We start from the raw sequence: 24,535 nt of genomic DNA, 5'->3' as shown, positions 1-24,535 counted from the left end.
ATCCCTATGTGCTTTGGTGTATAAATATGTGAATCTTCAGATACTGTCTTAGGCCTCTTGCACACGAACGTATTTTCTTTCTGTGTCCGTTCCGTTTTTTTTTGCGGACCATATACGGAACCAATCATTTCAATGGGTCTGCAAAAAAAAAAACGGAAGTTACTCCATGTGCATTTCGTTTCCGTATGTCCGTATTTCCGTTCCGCAAAAAAATAGAACATGTCCTATTATTGTCCGCATCACGGACCGGGATAGTACTGTTCTATTAGGGGCCAGCTGTTCCGTTCCGCAAAATATGTAATGCACACGTTTTTTTCGGACCACAAAATACATACGGTCGTGTGCAAGAGGCCTTAATAGAATCCTGATTAAGAAGCCCAAGTAGCCTCGAAAGCTTGCAATTTGGTCATCATCTTTTCAGTTAGCCATTGAAAGGCTAACTGAAGAATCTCAATCTTTTTTCATCTAATTTTTTTGTAAACTCCTGTAGAAATGTCCTATTCTTGTCCGCAAAACAGACAAGAATAGGACATGTTCTATTTTTTTCTGCGGGGCCGTGGAAGGAGGTGCGGATGCGGGCAACACACTGTGTGCTATCTACATCTTTTACAGCCGATTGAAATGAAATGAAATTTTAGAAATAGAGTAGAGTATTCTATCGATTATTTTTTACGATAATCTAATAAGAAAAAAATGAATTAATATACTGTTTTCCTTTATAAAAACTCATCAGACCCCCTACTATCAGTCCTCAGCACTCTTTGTTCCCCTCTGTGCAATCAGTCCAAGTGCCATCAGCTCCCCCCTATGCTCCGTTCACCTAGTGCCTTCAGCTCTTCCCCACCCCAGTGCCATCAGCTGCCACCCCAGTGCCATCAGATGTAAATCAGCCCTAAGTGGAAATATTTAGTAGCATTCATTACTGCACAAGGTGAAGGGGGGGGGGGGGGGGGGGGGGGGGGGGAAGGCGGGGGGTCACATTATAATGAATAATTTTCCTCCAAAATTTAAATGACCAGACTTCCGGGGGCGGGACATTGCATATGGCCGCATCTTAAGAGCGCTCCTCATCCAGTTCTGGTAAATCCACTCACACAGGGGCATTTCTAGGCAATCTACCTAGCTGTTTGCTAGGCGTTTGTTGGATTGTGAGGAGGAGACGAGGAGAGCTCCCCACTTCATGTTCCTGGGACCCAGGGTGTTGTGAAGAACACGGCCACACTGACTCGCTTGAAGACGCCATTACCTCTCTTATTTTTGGAACTACTATGCCATTTATTGGTATCTTCACTGCTTCTGGTCACCATCTCCAGCGCGACAGTACTTAAATTTCCTGTAAGGGCGCCGCTCCATAGCTCCTCCATCTTCTCTGCGCGCTGCACTGTTGTCCTGATGTCACACAGCGTCGGGTCATAGTGCGCGCTTACATGCACTATGACCTGACGAAGTGTCGGGAGGAAAGTGCAGCGCGGTGCGGGCCGGCAGGTGACCACGGAGCAGTAAGTAATAGCAAGCGCTTTACTCCCGCTCTGTGGTCACATGACACAAACGAATCCTCGATGCAAAAAATTTGCATTGGGGAATTTTCTTTGTCGAATTATTCGATTCAATCGAGTAATCATTTCAGCCCTATTCTGAACTGCAAAAAATGTGGACTGAAAATATTGTTGTGTGCATGAGGTCTAAGGGTGTCTTTATATGTGGCAGAATTTGTTACAGACATTTCTGTGACTGAAAATCTATTCCATTCACCTGAATGAGGCTTGCAGAAATCCATGTGCTTGCCGCCAAAACAGCCTATTCAGATTAATAGAACTGAGGCCGCTTGTGAAAGTACCCTAGTGGTCCTTTTACACAGACAGACAATCTGACCAACTATTGGGGAGGAGTGTTTGTAAAAGGTGCCAGCGATGCAAACGGTACCTGAAATAATCGTTTCTGTGCAGCAGATTGGCTTGTGTAAACAGGGATCTGCTGCCCAGAAGCAACAAAACAGTATGAGGACAAGCAATTGCTAGTCCCCATACAGAGGAGATAATAACTGCATGTAAATTCTCCCTGATAAGGCAATTATCAGGAATGTTTTGTTCGTTCCCAATCAGTCCATGTAAAAGGACCTTATAACAAGCTGGATAAGAATAAGTCATAAAGTAAAAAAAAAAAACTAGTTTATTGAAAAGTGCAGCTCTTCACAAATCAAGACAAAAAGCACAAGAGTCGGTCAAGTTGACGTTTTAACGACATAAAAATTCGAATGCAAACTGAACAGAATAAAAGTTTCAATTTCCAGCATTGAAACATTATTAGTGCAAACACAAAACGTAACTAAAAACTCACAGATACAAAATATTAGACAAATGACATAAACCCTGAACAAATTTCAACAATAAGAAATGTTTGGCATGCCAGTACTGGATACAAATGAGTTTTTGGAGTTCAGTAGACATCTTCTCAGGATGGCGTCACAGAAGTGACGCATCTTAAGAATGAGAAGTCATCCAGTGTGCTTTGGTTACTCAAGAATACAGATGTCAGTGGTGGAACCACTTGTTTGGAAGTAAATCCTGTTCAAAGTTATTGTTTCCTTACTTTAGCTTCACATCTAGGGGCTTTCTACTAGGTTGCTAAAACACTTGCTGGAATATATATATATGTATTGATTATCAGCAGTGCAGTTCACACTTTGTTCCCTTCACACTGGCTGCTGGACCCCGGGACACAGCAAGATTTCCATTCATTCAGGACAACATGGGGGACTGCTGGCTAAATCCATTTGCAGTCTTGAGGCTGTAAGGATTCATTTTAGCACTTTCTAACTTTGGCTTCAGTTCCCACGGTTTCTCAAAGAAATTCACCAATGACTGTTCTGTTAGGAGAGACGCCAATATGTGTTCCAGAGAAACGGCCCAGTCAGTTTCAGGCAGTGGATGGGTTGGAGTACTAGTGGTCTCGGAGAAAACACAGTCTTGGTCTGAAGAGCAGGCACCGTTCTCTGAATCTACAAACTCATCTGACGCACTGCCTGAGCTCATGATACTGCTGCGCTGTCCAACCTCCCCAATCTGGAGTAGAAGGGTCGTCACTGTGGCAATGGCTTGATACAGGTCATTTTCTTCGGGGTCTTGGTGAAAGAGGCTGTACAATGTTTTGCAGAACTGGATAAATTCCTTCTGATAATGCAAAGAAAGGGACTTAGAAGCTTTATAAAAGGACGTGAACAGACACTTCAGGTGATCATAATACACATTCACATTATAGTTCAGACTTTTCAGCAGTGGGATAAGCTCAGAGTTTGACTAGGTATGTACAAGCAATGCTTCTAAGGCAGAATATCTCCATATACATGGAGAGACCGGCAAAGGCTGTATGCTTACAAACTAAAGGAGACACAAGCTTTGGGTCAGTGTGGTGCATGATTTCACAAAAGTTTAAAATTGAGGGCCTATCCTCAGGATATAAGGAATATCTGATCAGTGGGGGTCTACCTCCCATCACCACCGCTGATCAGCTGTTTGATGCTTTCCTAGGTCAGTGACATCATGTTTATCGGTCATATGGCCGGAGTGCAGCGCAGTCCCTTTCAAGCGAATTGGCCTGGGCTGCAACACCAAACACAGCCACTATACAATAATCGGTGTGGTGCTGTACTTGCTAAGCTGTGATAAGTCTGAAGCGCCTGTTCAAACAGCTGACTTGTGGTGGTGTCAGAACGCCACCAATCAGATATCCACTCACATAAGGGGAACACTGACAAAGGTTTGTAATCAATTCGCTTTACATTGACCTGGCTTCTCCTATGTGTCAAGAGGTTTCAGAAATGGAAAGGAGAGACAATACCTGGGACATTTTGGGTAATTCTTTTTCGGTGTTTTTATCTTTTTCCTTTGCCAAGTCTTTAAGCATCTGCTTTAGTTGTTTTTGATAATCCTTTTCTCCACCTGTGGAGAACATAAAATGAGGTTTCAATTCACATTTCCCTGCTTTTTCAGGTTTCTGGTGAAGCAGCTAGTGCTTCACACAAACTTATTAACTCTGCCCATATAAATCATGTCCAGTAAATGAAGGTGAATGAACACATACTGCTTGGTTTTGTAAGCTTCAGTGGTCTAGTAGTGGATAAAAGTGGCCCCTTGAGTGGCGACTGACAGTCATGGTCATTCTCTGTAAGAGCTGTCAAAAAATATAAAAAAAATTAGCAAGTTTAATCAAACCAGCAAGATGAACCTACATAAGAGCGGCGCCTCACTCAAGCTGTAAATGCTTCTACATTGGCTGTCACCTAGTTTTTTTTAATAAACACTTATCATTATGAAGTAGTTCTACAGAACTTTAAACAACTTCAAAGAAAGAAACGTGCTTCTTAAACTGTCAGCTACTCTGTCACTACAGAAGGGGCAGCACGAAGTAGCTGACAGGTTCTATTTAAGCCTCAGGCAGGAGACACAGCCCCAATAATTATTGGAGGTCCACTCTCAAGACCAAATCAAAGTTTTTAGGCTAGGAAATTCATCATCCCAACACTTTTTATTTCATATATTTATGTAATTCTGACAATGTCTGATATTTTATTCTGCACATATATGGTTCAGGGGCAGTCTCTATTTGGCAGTAGCCCGAGTACACACTGATCTTTTCATGATCTGGACGACTCACCTGGTGGGATATGGAGTCTATATAACAACTTGATTTTTTCATTCATCTCACCATAATAAATAATGTCTGGAGGGAAAAAACAAACAAACACAATATAGATATAAAGTTGATCTGATACAACTAATCTGTACACTGTGATCCTGATTATAATCACATACACATATCAATTTACCTAAACACCATGCAAATGACTTAAACTCAATGAGAAGATCCTGATTCTCATCCAGTAAACGAAACATTCTTTCTGTTAAAACTTCTGTGTGGGAACCCCAGGGCCAGGGCGAGCACAGTCTGAAGAGGGACACAAACTGTCGACTATCAATCTTGTACTGTTCTGCATAGGGCCTACGAGGGTCATGGCGCTCCACTAATGAAGAGATCCCTTCCCAGTAACAACTCATGAAATGCTCTCTCTGAAACAAAGCAACAAGGAGAAAACAGACACTTATGAGTTAAAGTGGCTCATAGTTAGGTTCATTAAAGTTTATGAGTAAGAATGCTACAGAACTGTATAGGACATAAATATAAAGCTTTCCACTAGTGTCTATTTGCCTGGCACCCATCCAACGGCGCTGTGTGAGCTCAGTAAATACAAGCAATCTGTACCTCTGACTTTCACACCCTTTTTATTGACCCTACTGAATTCTACGGGACTCAAACTGATGCCAATGCACATCAGTTTATATTAGTCTGTCTGTGTATCAATCAGACATTACAAGCTACAGACCCGGTTTAATTTGCATATATGTTTTCTGGCTCCTGCGTGTAGGCTCCAATCATACTAGTGGCATTGGAGCAATGATAGATATATATATATATATATATACAGTGAGTGCAGAATTATTAGGAAAATGAGTATTTTAACCACATCATCCTCTTTATGCATGTTGTCTTACTCCAAGCTGTATAGGCTCGAAAGCCTACTACCAATTAAGCATATTAGGTGATGTGCATCTCTGTAATGAGAAAGGGTGTGGTCTAATGACATCAACACCCTATATTAGGTGTGCATAATTATTAGGCAACTTCCTTTCCTTTGGCAAAATGGGTCAAAAGAAGGACTTGACAGGCTCAGAAAAGTCAAAAATAGTGAGATATCTTGCAGAGGGATGCAGCACTCTTAAAATTGCAAAGCTTCTGAAGCGTGATCATCGAACAATCAAGCGTTTCATTCAAAATAGTCAACAGGGTCGCAAGAAGCGTGTGGAAAAACCAAGGCGCAAAATAACTGCCCATGAACTGAGAAAAGTCAAGCGTGCAGCTGCCAAGATGCCACTTGCCACCAGTTTGGCCATATTTCAGAGCTGCAACATCACTGGAGTGCCCAAAAGCACAAGGTGTGCAATACTCAGAGACATGGCCAAGGTAAGAAAGGCTGAAAGACGACCACCACTGAACAAGACACACAAGCTGAAACGTCAAGACTGGGCCAAGAAATATCTCAAGACTGATTTTTCTAAGGTTTTATGGACTGATGAAATGAGAGTGAGTCTTGATGGGCCAGATGGATGGGCCCGTGGCTGGATTGGTAAAGGGCAGAGAGCTCCAGTCTGACTCAGACGCCAGCAAGGTGGAGGTGGAGTACTGGTTTGGGCTGGTATCATCAAAGATGAGCTTGTGGGGCCTTTTCGGGTTGAGGATGGAGTCAAGCTCAACTCCCAGTCCTACTGCCAGTTTCTGGAAGACACCTTCTTCAAGCAGTGGTACAGGAAGAAGTCTGCATCCTTCAAGAAACACATGATTTTCATGCAGGACAATGCTCCATCACACGCGTCCAAGTACTCCACAGCGTGGCTGGCAAGAAAGGGTATAAAAGAAGAAAATCTAATGACATGGCCTCCTTGTTCACCTGATCTGAACCCCATTGAGAACCTGTGGTCCATCATCAAATGTGAGATTTACAAGGAGGGAAAACAGTACACCTCTCTGAACAGTGTCTGGGAGGCTGTGGTTGCTGCTGCACGCAATGTTGATGGTGAACAGATCAAAACACTGACAGAATCCATGGATGGCAGGCTTTTGAGTGTCCTTGCAAAGAAAGGTGGCTATATTGGTCACGGATTTGTTTTTGTTTTGTTTTTGAATGTCAGAAATGTATATTTGTGAATGTTGAGATGTTATATTGGTTTCACTGGTAAAAATAAATAATTGAAATGGGTATATATTTGTTTTTTGTTAAGTTGCCTAATAATTATGCACAGTAATAGTCACCTGCACACACAGATATCCCCCTAAAATAGCTAAAACTAAAAACAAACTAAAAACTACTTCCAAAAATATTCAGCTTTGATATTAATGAGTTTTTTGGGTTCATTGAGAACATGGTTGTTGTTCAATAATAAAATTAATCCTCAAAAATACAACTTGCCTAAAAATTCTGCACTCCCTGTGTGTGTGTATATATATATATATATATATATATATATATTTCATCTATTTTGTGAAGCATTGCATCCTATTGATTAACAGGACTGTCAAATGTTCACATTTACTGGATAGAATAGCATAGCATGCTTTGCCCGGAAGTGAGAACTGCACAGTTCTGACTTCCAGAAAGCCATCCTGCCCAGCGTAGCCTCATGCTCCTTTTTACTATTTAGCCAGCCCTTAAATCCAATCTGTCACTAGCTTTATGGTGTCCTCACTAAGGGCAACATAAACTAGTCACATATCCCTTTAGCAAAACACATCATTGCTTTCTTTAATTGTCCCAACTGTTTTTCTAAAATGTTGTACTTAACAGCCCCAGAGCAGAATGATGAGTTCTGATATTCATGAGCTCCCGACGCTCTATGCTCCTGATCTCAGTTGGAGAAATACTATCAATCAGCAGCAGGGGGAGCAGGAAGAGCCAGGAGCTCATGAATATCACCAGCATGTGCTGGAGCTGCTAGGACTTAGCAGCAAAAAAACTGATGAACGATTCCCTTTAAAAAACTGTGCTCACATCACAATTTTGGCCCACATTTAACATATACACATAATGTATCTGTTAAACGAATGCCTCGGATGTATGGCATACAGTGGCAATAGTCATCAGACGGTTCCATTGTAAAAAAAAAAAAAATGTACCCATTAACGTAAACATTTTTATTTATTTTTTGCTTGACCCTGCAGGATGGAAAACCGTAGTGTACTATGCTGTTGCATCCTTTTTCTCCCTAACGTACTTGTTAAATGTGATGTGAACAGCCCCTAAGATAGATCATTAGGTTAGAAATGTTGCCACCGGTTATGAAATACTATTTTTTTGTAAAAGATTTGGAGCAAAAAGCCTGGAGTGCTGTTTTGTACTTCTCTGTTCTTGGATGTGATGGGTGATGATTCTGGACCAAACACCTACTCATTTACAGTTGAAGAGAGTGCAGATCCTGTCGTACATGGAAGTGTGATCAGAGGTAAATGTATAAATCTTAATAACATACAAAATTAACAAGAAAATAATGTGGTTATAAGAAACAAAGTTCACTGGAAACTGATCAATGGGGGAACACTTACCTTGGGCTGCTGCTACCCTTCAGGAAAATGTGGAACCATGAAATTGATGTATGAGAGATAAAGTAGGAGTCTAAACAGCATATGGCAAGGTCTTGATGTAGAACTTTAAATGCATGTAAAGATTACAGCAAATGTAAGACTGCAGCTTTTTCCCCTAGTAATGTAAATATCTTAGTAGTAAAGCTGACAGTATGGGCATAAGTTAAGGGTGTATTACACTGCCAGATAATGCCCGATAATTGAACATCTGGCAGTCTAATACTGCCACTAAATGTCCGATGAATGAGTTAGAGCATGCTGAAAAATCTGGATTTGCCGGTGGCAGATTGCGCTGTCTGATAGCGATCTGCCACTGGCACTCTGCTGTCCTGCATGGGGATGAGTGATGGCATAACGATCGTTCCTCCCCATGTTGCGGAGGACATCACTGTATGTAATAGCAGCGGTGTACTCCGCTGGCTATCTGCCGATTGCTAGGAGGGAACACTTCCCTCTCGACAATCGCAGAAAACAAATAATAATGCACTAACACAATAGATGCAAGCATTATATATGGACTAAGCCCTCATTCTAATATGATAAAATCTGAGACTCTTAGCCAATATATTTTGATCAAAACACATCTGTGCCCACCTACCACCGCCAAGGTGGTCTCAGTTAGGCAGGTCCTACTCTAAATCTACCTATGCCATTTCGCCTCTATGTTCAAGAGAGCAGACCCTGCACATATTTCCCTCCCGACAGTCGCTAGCAGCATCTGGGTATCTAATACACCCTTTGGACACTGAAATTTACTTGGCTGATAAGTAGGCACAGAAATAAATTGACATGAAGATAGTGACCTCACAGTCACACATGGGACCCAGATATTTCTGATTTCAGCCCTGCCCGACCCTTACCTTAAACATGTCAAACAGGTCTTCTAAATCTTCATGAAGAAAGGACACATCAGGTGCAACAACTCTAAGCTAAAAATTGAAGAGCAGTGACATTTACTGTGTCCAAAGGAACATTCAGGAAATACATTATAATTATAAATGTGAGAAATCAGACAGAGAAGCCCATTGGGAACTCCCATTAAAAGGGTTGTCCAGGATTAGAAAAACATACCGTATTTTTCATCCCCATAAGACGCACCCCCCCCCCCAAAAAAAAAAAGTGTGGGGGGGGGGGGGGGGGGGAATGCCCCTGCGTCTTATGGGGCGAATACTAATCAAGCGCTGATTAGTACCGGTGGACCGGGAAGCGGTGAAAGCGCTATACTCCCCTCTTCCTGGTCCTCGGTGCTCTGCTGTGAAGGCTGCGCACATGTAAGGGCGCGTTGTGACCTCACACTGTGCGCGTCACACACAGCAGACTGAAGAGGATTACCGAGGGCGGGCGGTGGGGAGCAGGAAAGGTACCGGTAAGTGTTTTTTTTATTTATTTTGGGGCTGATGGAGGCACTGGGGCTAAAGAAAGGCATATGGGGGGGGCTATAGAGAGGCATATGGGGGGGGCTATAGAGAGGCATATGGGGGGGGCTATAGAGAGGCATATGGGGGGGGGCTATAGAGAGGCATATGGTGGGGCTAAAGAGAGGCATATGGTGGGGCTAAAGAGAGGCATATGGTGGGGCTAAAGAGAGGCATATGGTGGGGCTAAAGAGAGGCATATGGTGGGGCTGAAGAGAGGCATATGGGGGGGCTGAAGAGAGGCATATGGGGGGGCTGAAGAGAGGCATATGGGGGGGCTGAAGAGAGGCATATGGGGGGGGCTGAAGAGAGGCATATGGGGGGGCTGAAGAGAGGCATATGGGGGCTGAAGAGAGGCATATGGGGGCTGAAGAGAGGCATGGGGCTCTTATCTGAGGTCTTATTGGGGTTCATTCACATTGGGGTCTGAGTTGAGGTCTGATTGGGGGTCTGCTCTGAGGTCTTATAGGGGTCTTATTAACATTGGGGGTCTGATTGGTGGACTGACCTGAGGTGTAATGAAAAATATTTTTTTCTTATTGTCCCCCTCTAAAACCTAGGTGCGTCTTATAGGGCGAAAAACACGGTAGCTTCTTTGTCTAAAAACAGTAAAACCCCTGTCCATGGGTCATGTCTGATATTGCAGCACAGCTGCATTGGAGTCAATGGGGCAGACAGCAGCTCCAGACAGGGTTGATGCTGTTTTTGGAAGAAAGCAGCCATGGTTTTCTAATCCTGGACAACCCCTTTAATCTCTAGCATGTCAACAATGAAATAGTGGTGTAGCTCTTACCAGAGAAAATTTTCCCTAACTGTATACTGGCATAAACAATACCAACACTGTCCATTAGTTAATAATAGTCAAAGGTGAACTATATTAACTTTTATGAGACGTGTTGTAGGTCCCTTTATTAGTAATAATCTGTGCTCTATGGTTACGACTCTCTAATGTGCTTATTATTGGGGGATCTGGAGCATTGGTTACAATGGTTACTCAATCAACCCTTCAAAAGGTACTCACCACATTTTGTTTTGTGGTCTCCTCATGGCTCTGAAGAACACGGATCCTATGTTTACAACGCAAGTGTTCAATCTGCTCAACAGAACTGTTGCCAAATTTCTGGAATGACACACAGCAAATCCATAGACTAATCAATGATAATAACATATTGAGAAAACAAAACAATGGCCCAGATTTACTAATCCTATAGATGGCATAAGCATGGACAAGCTGTCTGGACCTCCACCAGATTTATCACAGGGGCTCAAGGTTGGATGGTAAATATGATGCAGGTATAGACACTTTTCTCTGACTCCATACCAACTATTGGTTGGCTTAGGCCTCATGCACACGACCGTTCCGCAAACCGTGGATCCGGAAAAAAATGGAAGCCTCCTGTGTGCCTTCCGCAATTTGCGGAACGGAACGGGCGGCCCATTGTAGGAATACCTATTCTTGTCCGCAAAACAGACAAGAATATGACATGTTGAAGTAAATGGGTCCAGCGGCTCGGATGCGGACCCAAACAACGGCCGTGTGCATGAGGCCTTACTTTGAGACAATTTTTTATGGCAGAATTGTGGCGCAAATTGGTGCATCTTAGAACTGTCCCCTATCCAATAAAGCAAGTCAGAAAAAATAGTGTAGAAACCCTAGATGTGACACATTAGTACCGTACATCTTTAGCCAATCACTTTAAGTAAGAATGAGATGATTCCATACATACTGTAGGTCATTTATTGTCTTTCAGATATTATTTTAGGCATACACATACATACCTCATATGAATCCCGTATTAAATCTGCAATGTCAGTCACCGGGTAAGGCTCCTGATCATTGTTCAGTAAACTGTGCAAGTTTTCCGTCTGTGGCAGAGGGCTGTCCTCATTCCTGACATGCTCTAGAAACCTATTCACAGAAACATTTTGCATGAGTAAGTGAAGGCATATACAAAATAGAACAGCACAGCAATCATATCAGTATGGCAAATGTCTAGTAATGCCCAACTCTGAAGTTTCCTTGTGGCAAGGGCTACACTGCAACTTTTTGTTGTGCTACTGATTGGACTGCAGCTGTCGCTCTATAGCAAAGGAATGCATTAGGACAGAGATGCTCAACCTGCGGATCTCCAGCTGTTGCAATACTACAACTCCAAGCATGCACTCATAGCTGTAGGCTGTCCAGGCATGCTGGGTGTTGTAGTTTTGCAACAGCTGGATGGCCACAGGTTGGGCATCCCCGCATTAGGGTGTATGGAATCTTATGGGCTGCAGCTGTCACTCAATAGTTAATATCAATTAGTCGCGCTGCAAAATGTCACAGTGTAGCCCAGGCCTTATGTTTCTATGAAGCAAGGGTCTAATCAATCTACAAACTAATGGCTGGATATATACATTTTGGCATAATATAACATAAAAGTATTAGGACATAGAAATGATCATTATTATTTCCAATAATTACTGTACTTTTTGCCCTATAAGACACACTTTTCCCCATCCCAAAGTGTGTGTGTGTGGGGGGATGTCAGTGTGTCTTAGGGCTCTTTCACACGAGCGGATGTCATGCGAGTAATCCGCTGCGTGAAAGAGTGCCAAGCCCCGTTCCCACAGCAGGGACACGGAGCAGTAACATGATTGATAATGCTCTGTGCCTCTTTGTGATCTTTTTACTACAATATCACGGTGACAACTTTATGTCACTGTGATTTCGTAATAAAAAGGTCACAGAGGCACAGAGCATTATCAATCATGTTAATACTCCGTGTCTCTGCTGTCCGGAGCGGGGCTTGGCACTCTTTAACGCAGCGGATTACTTGCAAGGCATCCGCTCGTGTGAAAGAGCCCTTATGGGGCGTATACTAATGAGCGCTTCCAGTATGGAAGCTCTCATTGGTACAGGAGGAACTGGGAGCAGTGTATGCAGTGCTCTCCGTACAGGCTCTGTACTCTCTGCCTCCTGGTCTTCCTCGGCCACACAACATGAGAACATCGGCGCTCTGTGACCCCATGCTGTGTGGCGTCTGGTCACAGCAAAGCGGGGCAGGAAGAGAGCTGGATTTCAGGAGTGGCGACGGCGTCCACAGCAGGAGGGGTAAGGTGATTATTATTTTTTTTTATATATGATCCAGGTCTAATTAACATGGGGTACTTATTAACATGGAAGTCTGATCTGAGGTCTGATTTGGGGGGGGTCATAAAAATTGGGCATCTGATCTAAGGTTTAATTGGGGGTCTGATCTAAGGTCTAAATAGGAGCCTTATTAACATTGGGGGTCTAATCTGAGGTCTAAATAGGGGTGTTATTAACACTGGGGATCTGTTCTGAGGTCTGATTAACATTGGGGGTCTGATTAGGGCTCTGCCCTGTGGTCTGAGCCGAGATTTGATGAAATTTTTTTTTTCTTATTCTCTTCCTCTAAAACCTAGGTGTGTCTTATGGGCAGGTGTTTAGCTCTGAATTTAAGCAACATAGAAAAATCTGGTAAATCTCACCGGCTCAGAATCATTAGCGCCTGTCCATCATCTTTACTGCTACACAGCTCCACAGCTGTTGCATCTAAAACTGCCAGTCCGATCTGGAAAATGGCCCTAATGCCATCAAAAAAGAAGCAGTCCACAACATTGACAGCGCTCTGCAGGGGCATAATGCTGATAAACAGGGTGAGGAACCAGGACAAGGATATGGAAGCCAAAGTGGATAAGTCAGTGATATGCTCCGCTAGCTCAGGAAGCCGCTCATGTATGAGTTCTTCAAAAACAGACTGGTCAACCTGGGCCCCTGTGTTAAGAATATTTCAAGAAGTAAGGAGACCAACACAACAATAGAATGGAACATTTTACATTTCTGCACCTGGACACCTGTATCTTTGATAAGTAATACTGCTAAGACAGGAAGAAAGATCAAAACGAGTAGTGTTACTACACTGAATACTTATTTACTGGACTTATCTCACCAAAATCAATGCAGAAGAAATTGCCCTTTAATCGGGTTTCGCCAACTTACAAGTTCCAACAGTTGAGTTTTACCAAAACTAGTGCAAAAGAAAAGGGAGCAGCTGAGCACAATCACAGTCCAGCTCTCAGTCATTGGTTAGTAAAGGCAACTGCTCTTTTCCTTTGCACAAGTTTTGATAAATCTGTCTCACTGCCATTGTCATTAATGATCTGCAATATTTGTTGAATATGTCACGTGTATGACTAGCAATACCTTAGTGTTTCTATAACCATGGTCAGTATTTGGTCAAAACCAGGAGTGGCACCTACAAAAAGAAAAGTATAATGGAAAGATCTGTGCCTCATCTGGCTTCAGCTTATAAATACTGACCATTGGAAAGTGGTCCAATAGTGGAAGGAAGCAATCTGGAAATTAAATTCCCTGCCCTGCACTTCTTGACCCACTGACCAAATATAGAATCCATTAATGGTGCATATATTCTGCCAGTGGGCAGAGGGGTTGTTGCAGTAGGTAGACAACTCATCTCCTAAGTGACAGAATACAGCAGTAATTCTCCTGCAAGTAAAATGCAACGACAGCGCTCAACACTACTACAGCATGTCCTCTAGTAGTCTAGTCTAACTAACGGTCTCCGATAAATCACCAACATCATCTTTAGCAATCAGCTAGCAACAACAATATAAAGCCTCATGGACATGACCGTATTTTGTATCCATGTCTAATCTGCATTTTTTTGCCCCATTCATTTCTATGGGTCCACAAAAAAATAAAAATAAATACACAACAGACCACACAAGGATATAATCTGTGTGCTATAGCCATTCGTGTGTCATTCTGCAAAAAGATAGAACATATCCTATTCTTGGCGGCAAAATGAGGATCACAGGCCTACTGAAGTCAATGGGTCAGCAACATGGACGTCAAACGGATATGGTCATGTGCATGAGGCCTAACCCACGATGGAGATGTAATTAATTTTAACAACTTTTTTTTTTATCCCTTCTTTATCCATGTGATGGCAGTATCTCTCTACTACTAAACTCAATGCATTCAAATAAACTGTAATTCTTTTCTTCACCAGAAGATGGCAGAAATTTCCCTGATTACAAGCAATGGACTCACCCAAGACCCTATGATTGAAATAATCTGGAAGCATCCTTTCACATACTGCAACCAAGAGCCAAAATGCCTCTTCTTCCTTGGCATACAATAGTAAGACTGAAGTGATGATATTCATAGACTAATTGGAGAAAAAAAATATATAAATGAACCATGTGGACTGTACTTGTCAAATCAGGGCACGTTTAAACAGACGTGTCCTCATGATTTGGCCTTTAGGTGTGAAAACATGAGAGATGAACCATCATAATACATGGGTGTGTAATAAAGTCATGATATAATAAGATACACAGAATTTTGGTCGTATACAGTAATATCTAAAAAGGTCTGACCCGGGATAGAACAAACGTACTATAAAGAATGAATGGTCATCAAATGAAATTTATGGTCAGAGAATTTTCTAAGCGCCGATGTTGTGATATTAAAGGGTTTTTTTGCTATAAACCTTTATCATCTACCCACATGATAAGTGAATGGTGCAGGGGGTCTGGGAGCAGCACCGATTCCAGGCAGGACCCCCTCTGATCTAACATTCATCTCTTATCCTAAGGGCTCATGCACACAAACATATTTTTTGTCTGTGTCCGTTCAGGTTTTTTTTGCAGCCCGTATGCGGAATCATTCATTCCAATGTGGCCGCATAAAAAAAGGAAATGACTCAGTGTGCTTTCGTATCCATATGTCCGCAAGTCTGTTCCGCTAAAAAATATTCTTGTCCATTTTGCAGACAAGGTCAGACATTGTTACAATGGATCCGCCAAAAATACGGATGTAACGCAGATGTGACACGGATGTCATAATTTTTGCTTGCGGACCGCAAAATACTCAATCATGTGCATGAGCCCTAAGTATAGGAAAGCCCCTTTAAGATGTTGCTGAAGAGATATCATGCTATGCTCCAGTGCTTTACCTGACAGTATCCTATTTTCGGGTTCCTGTAGGCGTAAGCAGTAAGAACTCTTCTCAGAGCTGCAATGCCAGTTTCGTTCTGGAAGGCCGGATGCTCGGGTAGTGATCGGTGCAGATCACGCTCTATCTCTTCTGTCACCAAACAACTCTTACCCATCGACTCATCTACCAGTCTGCTGTAGTAACCCGGATGAGTGACCAGGTCCATCACTGCATCTATACATAAGGAAACATAAGGCTTCAACACAATGGCAATCAGGAATCATGCTACAGAACACAGACCGTTTATGTGGTCCATGGCCTCAGTGTCACAGCGCGCATATACATCTATACCTTTCTGACCACTTCTAATAGCGGGCCAGTAATTGGGATGCATATCATTATGGCAATAATTATTTCTCAATGATTACTGCGGCAAAACTTTAGATATTGCTCATTTCTAACCCCACTGCAGAAATGTGGTTATCACAAGGTTATATGTTGCCACACACGGGCAAAATATATACCGGTACATCTCAAGGCAAAAGTAGTGGCCTATGTGGACTGGAGAGGGATACTGAGGAATGAAAACACATACATAAGTGAATAGAAGCAAATACATATTCTTAATACCTTTCGGATAAAGACTTTATTGACTACCTGAAAAGATGAGCCAGAGTTCTCCACGCAGCGATTCAGGTATTCCCATAGCAACAAGCTTCCGGATTTTCTCCGTGCGGAACATACAAACTGTCCTCCCAAACTCTGTAAAGTGGTCCGTCCACAAATGCTCCTTTATCTGTTCTCGGGTCTGTGAATGCAGTCAAACCACAGCAAAATCAGAAACTCCAAACAATCTGCCGTGAAGACTTCAAAGCTGGACATACATATGCAATAGCTCTGGCAGCTGCGGGAGCCAATGATTGGGCATCTTAAAACCTTACATGCCAAATCCTTCATGGGGAACATACAGAAAAGTGCTATCTGTACAGTAAATCCCACTTCGGTGTCGTGCCATCTATGCAGTCAGACAACGTACTGGCATGACCACATTATTTGACAGTTACTGTACATGACCACATCATTATGTAGCGTTTGCGCAATGGAGCGAGAAGGCACAATGGTGATGGGGGTATATAGTCATCTTTGTTATATTTTTATTTTACAATTATTTTGTACTTTTCAAAACACCTTGAAAGAAACCCAATAATACATGCTGTAAAAAAGGCTTTCAAAGAACAGGTGTCACAGTGGCGCGCTGAGACCAGTAAACGGCTGCAGCAGTCATATGGATTTATGGGCATGTCATCGCAACTGCAAAGTAAAGAAAGACTGCTGGGGACCACCGGAGCAACAAGGAATTTAAAGGGCATCTGTGAGCAGATTTGTTCCTATGAAACTGGCCGACCTGTTACATGTGCACGTGGCAGCTGAAGACATTTGTGTTGGTCTCCTGTTCATATGTGTCCGCATTGCTGAGAAAAATGATGTTTAATATATGCAAATGAGCCTCTAGGAGCATTGGGGGTGTTGCCATTACCCCTAGAGGCTCTGCTCTCTCTGAAACTGCCATTCCCTCTTCACTCTTATTGACAGGACCAGATGTGATCATGCTTTTACTGCCTGATCCTGTCAATCAAAGTGCAGGGGGCGCAGCAGCTGCAGAGAGAGCAGAGCCTCTAGGTGTAATGACAACGCCTCCGTTGCTCCTAGAGGCTCATTTGCATATATTAAAACAGAATTTTTCTCAGCAATGCGGGCACATATGAACAGGAGACCAACACAGATGCCTTCAGCTGCCAAGTGCACATGTAACAGAGCAGACAGTGTCATAGGTACAAACCTGCTGACAGATGCCCTTTAACAAGCCAGTACTGTCTTTTTCTTTTAGTATATTCCCTTCAGTTGAGCAAATTTTGATGTACACCACAGCAGTGGTCCTCAACTCCAGTCCTCAGAGCCCACCTGTCGGATTTCCTTAGTATTGAGCAGGTAATATAATTAATGTCCATGCATCAGGACTTACCACAGGGGTTCATTCTGTGGGACGTTCTCAAAACATGACCGACAGGTGGGCCCCGAGTTGAGGAACACTGGTCTAGAGGATCTCTTAGGATACGGCCACATGGTCAGGTTTCCTGATGCAGTTTTGTAAGCCAACACCAGGAGTGAATTCAAAAAAGAGGAGACGCCCCGTCTGTCCTTTTTACTTTTAATCCTTTTATGATCTACTCCTGATTTTGGCTACCAAACCCGCAACAGGAAACCTGCCAGTGTGTCCTTACCCTTATAAACAATGCTGTGATTGACCTGGCTAATTTAGGGCTCATGCACACAAACGTCTTTTTTTCCCCGGTGTGTGTTTAGTTTTTTTTTTTGCAGCCTGCAGAGTGAACCATTTACTTCAATGGGGCCTCAAAAAAACAGAAATGACTCTGTGTGCTTTCCGTGTCCGTATATCCGCATTGCTGCTCTGCAAAAACACAGAACATGTCCTATTATTGTCTGCACTATGGACAAGAATAGGACTGTTCTATTAGGGGCTGTCCGTTCCGCAAAATGCGTAATGCAGACAGCCAGTATCCGCAATTAGCAGACCGCATGATCCCTTATACGGATTGAAAACTAGCCAGGTCATGTCCAATTTGGTGAACTACTTCTGGTCCAATGTTGATTTAGGCTACCCTATAATTTTCTTCTCATTCTGTATTAGTAGGCGAGTGAAAACTGCAAAGTAATGTTTGTTTCCTGATGTTCAGAGATAAAAGGAAAACCCCAAACCAGGGCGTTCTTGATCGACGTCACTCAAGCTATTAAAGGAAGAGGTAGAAAAAAGAGAAAAATGATCCTCTTTGATGCTAAATATAGTTTAAAGAACATCTGCACATCAGCACTTTCATCATGTAGCGCTATTTACTTCAGAGAAAGCTTCAGAGTCTTCTGCTTGCCAGAGAACGTCTCTGCTTAAACAGCGCCACGTCCAGTTCTGTTCTCTGAAGCAGTGCTAAACGTGACATCCGCCCTAAACGATTATGTACCTTACAAGAGTCCCACAAGAATCTGCTGGGCGTCTAGAAACTGGGGCCACAAGTGATTAGCTGTGACCTATGGGGGAACAAAGCAGCAAGTCCTCAACTCCCCGCCAGCGCCACCACATGGGAAGCACAGCATTACACAGCTCTCATTAGATCACTGGGTAGTCTGTGTAATGCACTGACATGACGGAAACACTGTTTGTAGTTGATCGCTGTTCTAGCAACTATATAAGGTTAGTAAAAGAAAACACACACTTTGCCATAACAAAAAGTCCACCCAAGGGAAGAGAAGATGCTATATATAACAGTGCCAACCTCTCATGTACACAAGTACAGCCAAGACTCTTTCCGCCTTGCCATACCATGAGCGCCATCATCTGACCTGTCAGCCATAAAAGTGCACTTGATTTCCTAACTGATAAATCTTGTGTTTGTGTTCCAGTTTGTGTAGGACAATGTGAGCATTCTGCATGGTTTCACATTCCTGACCCACAGAGAGGGCACATACACTGCTCCCACCAGACAGTCATGATGCCAGGAAGATCAGCATTGTTTTACCACTGCATGTTATCAAGCTTAACCTGAAATCATTTCAATTGCCAAATGAACAACACTGTAAGGCCCCATGCACATGACCATATCATTTTGCAGATCCATTGACTTCAATGGGTACTCGGTCTGCATTTTGGGGACAAGTACAGGACATGTTGTATCTTTTTGCGAACGGACATACAGATGCGGAAAGCAGACAGATCACCTGCGTGCTTTGCGCAACCATATGTCCGATCTGCAAAAAAAGATAGATAATGTCCGCAAAAATGCAGATCCACTAAAAACAATGGGCATCCTGCCTCCATGTTCCCGTCTATCAGTCCCTTAAAGGGCATCTGTAGATTTGTACCTATGAAACTGGCTGACCTGCTGCATGTGCACTTGGCAGGTGAAGACATCTGTGTTGGTCTCCTGTTCATATGTGCCCACATTGCCAAGGAAAAAGATGTTGTAATATATGCAAATAAGCCTCTAGGAGCAACGGTAGCGTTGCCATTACACCTAGAGACTCAGCTCTCTCTGCATCTGCGCACCCCCTGCACTTTGATTTACAGGGCCATTTGCACAGCATGCCTACCAGGTCGATGGTAAATAAAATTCTGTGATACAAACAATAATTCAAGGGGGGGGGGGGGGGGAGAACTTTAATGTACATAAGTATTCACCCCATGAAAGTCAATACTTTTTTGAGCCTTTTGTTGCCATTACAGATGCAAGTTTCTGTTAGTGTTGGACATCTAGACACTGGGATTTTTGCTCATTCTTCCAGGCAAAGCTGCTCCAACTCCTTCAAGTCATCTAAGATTCTTAATTGAATTGAGGTCTAGGCTTTGACTGGGTTATTCTAAGACGTTTATACAGCATGTTTCCCATTAAATCACTGAAGTGTAGCTTTACCAGTATCTTTAGGGTCATTGCCCTGCTGAAAAGTGAACCTCCAACCAAAGTCTCAAGATCTCGGGCAGACTAAAACAGACTTGTGTTTTGTGCCATCCATCTTTCTTTCAGTTTTGACCAGTTTTCCAATCCCTGCTGATGAAAAGCATCCCCACGGCATGATGGTGCCACCACCATGTTTCATTGTATGAAAGGTGTTCTTGGGGTGATAGAAAGTGTTGTATTTGGCTCACACATATTGTGTCCTATGATGACCAAAAAGTTCTATTTTAGCCTAACCAAAAAACAGTCTATGTTTTTGGGGAGTTTGTCACTACATGTAGTTTGGTGAACCCAAAACATGTCTGCTTATGCTTTTCCTTAAAAGGTATTCACCAGGAATTAAGAAAATTAAATTACTGAAAATACTTAAACATTACTTTATTCTAAATATATTCCCAAACACCTTTCATTAATTATTAGCAATGGCTTGTTTTGTCTGGGGAGCAATCAGGGCAATAAAATGGCAGCCGTTCTATTAGTACACACAAAACTTGTCCTACACAGAAGGACAAGTTACTTCACAATACTGAGCTAAAGAGCTGCCTCAACCTCCTCTCCTACTTTTCAGGGATTATGATCCTGCTGAATCTCTGTAGAAATTGAGTTCATGAGGAGACATGAATACAAGCGAGGGTGGGGGTGTGACTAATGAGCAGCAGCACTTGTATGCAGTCTCCATTACAACAGTCTGTCCTGTCCGTCCTCTCTGTACTTCATGTCTCCTCATGAATTCCATTCCTACAGAGATTCAGCTGAAGATCATATTAAACTGTATTCAGGATCATAACTTGCCCTCCTGTGTGATTAGGACAGGCTTTGTGTGTACTAATAGGATGGCGGCCATATTATTTCTCCTAATGATTGTTCCCCTGACAAAACAAGCAATTATAACTAATGAAAGGTACTTGGTAACATATTTATAATAAAGTAATATTTAAGTATTTTCATTTTCTTAATTCCCAGAGAACCCCTTTAAGCAGCAGCTTTTTTTCTGGCCACTTTAGTGTTATTATTGGTGTCGGTGTTGAATCCTTGCCTGGTCTGTGAGTTTTGGTGGGTGTCAGGTTTGTAGTTGTGCAATATTCTTTTCATTTTGCTATCATGGATTTGATGCACAATCATTCAGGAACCTTTCAGGACATGTGTATTTATGCTCAAATCATGTGACACTGACTGCTCACAAGGGGACCTTATTCAACTACTTATGTATCTTCTGAAATTGGTTGGATCAGACCTTATTTAGTGGTTTTGTGGCAACGGGGGTGATTACATATGCCCTCGACATTTCAGTTTTTAAGTATTCATTTATTGAAGTATTTGTTTTTCATTCCACTCTATCTGGATCATTTTGTCATGTCCATTACATAAAATCTAAATTAAAATCTGTTTTAATTCCAGGATGCAATGCAAAAAAAACGGAAAAAATAACAAAGGGGTGCATATTCTCACGAGGCACTGTAACACAGTGTTATTAGTTTTAACCAGAGCCAAAGTGCTCTCATAACAGTGAAAGCCACAGTGTACCCCATAACTCTCCCTGCCCGTTAAAGCCACCCATCACACAATCATCATTCAGAACTTAGCTGCTGTGAAATTATTGCACTCTATTCTTTGCATCAGAGCTGATTCGCACGGCCAGTGTTCGGCCGTTCCGTGCATTGGGGGCCGCAATTTCCGATCCCCAATGCACGGGCACCATTAGTGCGGCTTCCGCGACAGATCCAGACCCATTCAACTTAAATGGGTATGTGATCTGTCCGCACCGTAGTGCTTCTGTGGGGTTTCGTGTCTCCGTTCTGCACCGACCTTCCAGATTGCGGATCCATTCAAGTGAATGGGTCCGCATCCGTAATGCACACGGCGTGCACTCGACCGGGGGCCACATATGGCAGACCTGCTGTTTGAGGGCCGCAATACGGGCACGGCCTAACAACGGCTGTGTGCATGAGCCCTCAGAAAGATGCTGCTGTTGGTTTAGCAACCAATCTTTCTATACCATTGGGACTCAGACACACAAGTCTGTATACTGATGATTGCATGCTACAAAAACAGCATAGGGCTGTGCACCCATGTTACAGATAACGAGATTTTACATAAAAAGTTTTACAGCTAAAAAGGGAAAGTCTTAGTTTGCATGTAGTTCCTCCTTTCAGTGGTCAAAGATCTATGAAGCAAATATACTCTACCATTCCAGCATCGGGATTCCCAGTTCCAGTCTGATGAAAAGAGGACATCAGAGCTTCTGCATTTGTTGGCAACTTCTCCTTTTCATTTCCACCTTCCACATCTTGATTAACCATTATGTTCATATTCCCAAACCCTTCTTTACCAAACACCTGATCACAAAGACAAATCTATGTTAGAAATGGTTACATGTTTTCTCTATAATCAAATAAGGTTGCCCATATTTTTTGTACTACTGCTGCCAACAAAGTTAAAGGGGGTTTTATGCATTGACAGCCTATATTATATTTAAAGGGATTGTCCCCCCCCCCCCAAAAGAAAAAAAAAATAAAAATATACAAATAAAATAACATTTTGCATGGGCCAGAAGTAATTAAAAGAAAAAAATCCATTCACCTACTGGATGTCGCATTCAGGCTCCCATCCCCGCTACTTCAGGATACCGGGGGAACAGAAGTGTGACGTCCCATCCGTGCTCACGTGCACTGTGCAGCCATTCACTGAACCTAGTGGTGATATGTTCCCAAGAGACGCATGACCTCTGCAGTCTTGTGACACTTGGGGACACATCACAGCTGATGCAAATGAATGGCTGCTGTAGTGCACGCGACCACAGAGGGGACGTCACACTTCCAGCCCTCTGTTAACCTGAATAAAAAACAAAGCTTTCAATAATGTAATTTACCACAGTGAGCTATGTGCAGACACTAAAAGTCTGCAAGAAAAAAAGTATTAAATAAAAAAATATTCTTCATAGAAAGTATTGTTTTGAAAAGTTGAAATTTTGATGTGACCATTCAGGCACTAAAGAACGCAATACTGCAGATTATTCTCACTCACACCAGTTACAGGAGTAAGATAACTGTGCAATATTTATCCAATCAAAGTCCCCTCTGAAAGGCATAGATGAGACTTTGAGTAGGTTCCAAATTTTCTGAAGCACAAATCAAAATGATGGCCACAATGATGGCATATATCAGGAAAGCTCAACTTGCGGCCCTCCAGCTGTTGCAAAACTACAACTCCCAGCATGCCTGGACAGCCTACAGCTATTAGGTCATGCTGGGACTTGTAGTTTTGCAACAGCTGGAGGGCCGCTGGTTGAGCATCCCTGGCATATATCTTGTGACATTTGGTGAGTCTTGCCATTTTTAGGAGTGGAGTGAAAAGTAGGTCAGGATTTCAGATTAGAACACCTTCAAGTCTCATTTAGGATGTGGGACATTTTAAAAAGTTGCATCTCCATGCCAGACAGGTACCCCTCTGGTATACTTTTACAGACATAGGTGTACATCACATTGCACTTGCGCCAAATATATTATTACTGTGCACCATTTCATAAATTTGGCATAACCTCATAAAGCAAAGACAGACTGACACCAAAACCACCACGAATGATAAATAAACCCCCCTATGGAATAAGAATGAGCCATGTTGTGTATACAGTACCAGGTCTCTGTCTCTTGGGCACACTGTGCTCGCATTGACTTGCTGAAGCCGTTGGAGTAAACCATTAACCAGACTCTCTCGGTCTTTCAGCTCAATAAACTGAAAAGCCATCTGTTGCCGTATGCTGATAATGATTGGGTTTGGCAGAAGACTGGTGTCCTCCATCTTCTCCACACTTACTACCTGCAATCATGGAAAAATGATTAACAAAAGGGATCATTTAAACAATTTTGCCAGATACCAATTTTCCTACAAACCGGTATATACAAAAAAGGTTTCCATACTGTACACAAATAAAGCAGGAAGAGCTCTAAAATCTAGAAAATATGGTTATGCAAAACGTTTATGCAATCCACTAATAACCTTTTCAGGTTAATCAAAGGTGAGAACCATTTAGGGAATTAATCCATACTATCCTACAAATCTCTTTCTACAGGCAGAATAACATAGCACCAGCTAAACAATACCACGGGATACAAAAAGAAGGTAAAAAACAAGGGGGTTGTCAATTTCTAACGACTTCCTTACCAACTCCCTCTCAGAAGGTCCCGTCCATTATGTGCGTCCAGCTTTGCCAGCAAAAAAGCAGAACGTGGGGCAGTATGAATATAAAATTTAGCGACCCATACTCCTGATCGCAGTACTACTCATGTGGTACTGCAGATAATAGTCTTAAAAGAGGTTGTCTTACTTTAGCAAATGGCATTTATCGTGTAGAGAAAGTTAGTTAATACAAGGCACTTACTTAATGTATTGTGATTGCCCATATTGCCTCCTTTGCTGGCTTGAATCAATTTTCCATCACATTA

At 42.5% G+C, this 24,535-nt stretch overlaps 1 protein-coding gene across 2 annotated transcripts in view; it reads right to left on the bottom strand.

Moving 5' to 3' along the window:
- Positions 1-2,156: 2,156 nt before the first annotated feature.
- Positions 2,157-24,535, bottom strand: part of TBC1D8 (TBC1 domain family member 8) — a 97,406-nt gene continuing 75,027 nt past the window's right edge. For both annotated transcript variants that reach the window (XM_040425026.1, XM_040425027.1), the window contains exons 8-21: positions 23,727-23,909; positions 22,280-22,429; positions 16,228-16,378; positions 15,590-15,804; positions 14,683-14,800; positions 13,098-13,383; positions 11,385-11,514; positions 10,627-10,725; positions 9,051-9,119; positions 4,826-5,066; positions 4,654-4,719; positions 4,081-4,170; positions 3,838-3,938; positions 2,157-3,170 (exon numbers count right to left, since the gene is read on the bottom strand). In XM_040425026.1, coding sequence (XP_040280960.1) covers positions 2,739-3,170; positions 3,838-3,938; positions 4,081-4,170; positions 4,654-4,719; positions 4,826-5,066; positions 9,051-9,119; positions 10,627-10,725; positions 11,385-11,514; positions 13,098-13,383; positions 14,683-14,800; positions 15,590-15,804; positions 16,228-16,378; positions 22,280-22,429; positions 23,727-23,909 — 2,331 coding nt within the window. In that variant the 3' untranslated portion in view covers positions 2,157-2,738. The remainder of the gene's footprint in view (positions 3,171-3,837; positions 3,939-4,080; positions 4,171-4,653; positions 4,720-4,825; positions 5,067-9,050; positions 9,120-10,626; positions 10,726-11,384; positions 11,515-13,097; positions 13,384-14,682; positions 14,801-15,589; positions 15,805-16,227; positions 16,379-22,279; positions 22,430-23,726; positions 23,910-24,535) is intronic.

Source organism: Bufo bufo, chromosome 3 (assembly GCF_905171765.1).
Source record: "Bufo bufo chromosome 3, aBufBuf1.1, whole genome shotgun sequence".
In the NCBI taxonomy this organism is placed as follows: Eukaryota; Metazoa; Chordata; class Amphibia; order Anura; family Bufonidae; genus Bufo; species Bufo bufo.
Note: the sequence above shows the minus strand (reverse complement) of the source record. Positions and strands in the feature narration are given on the sequence as shown.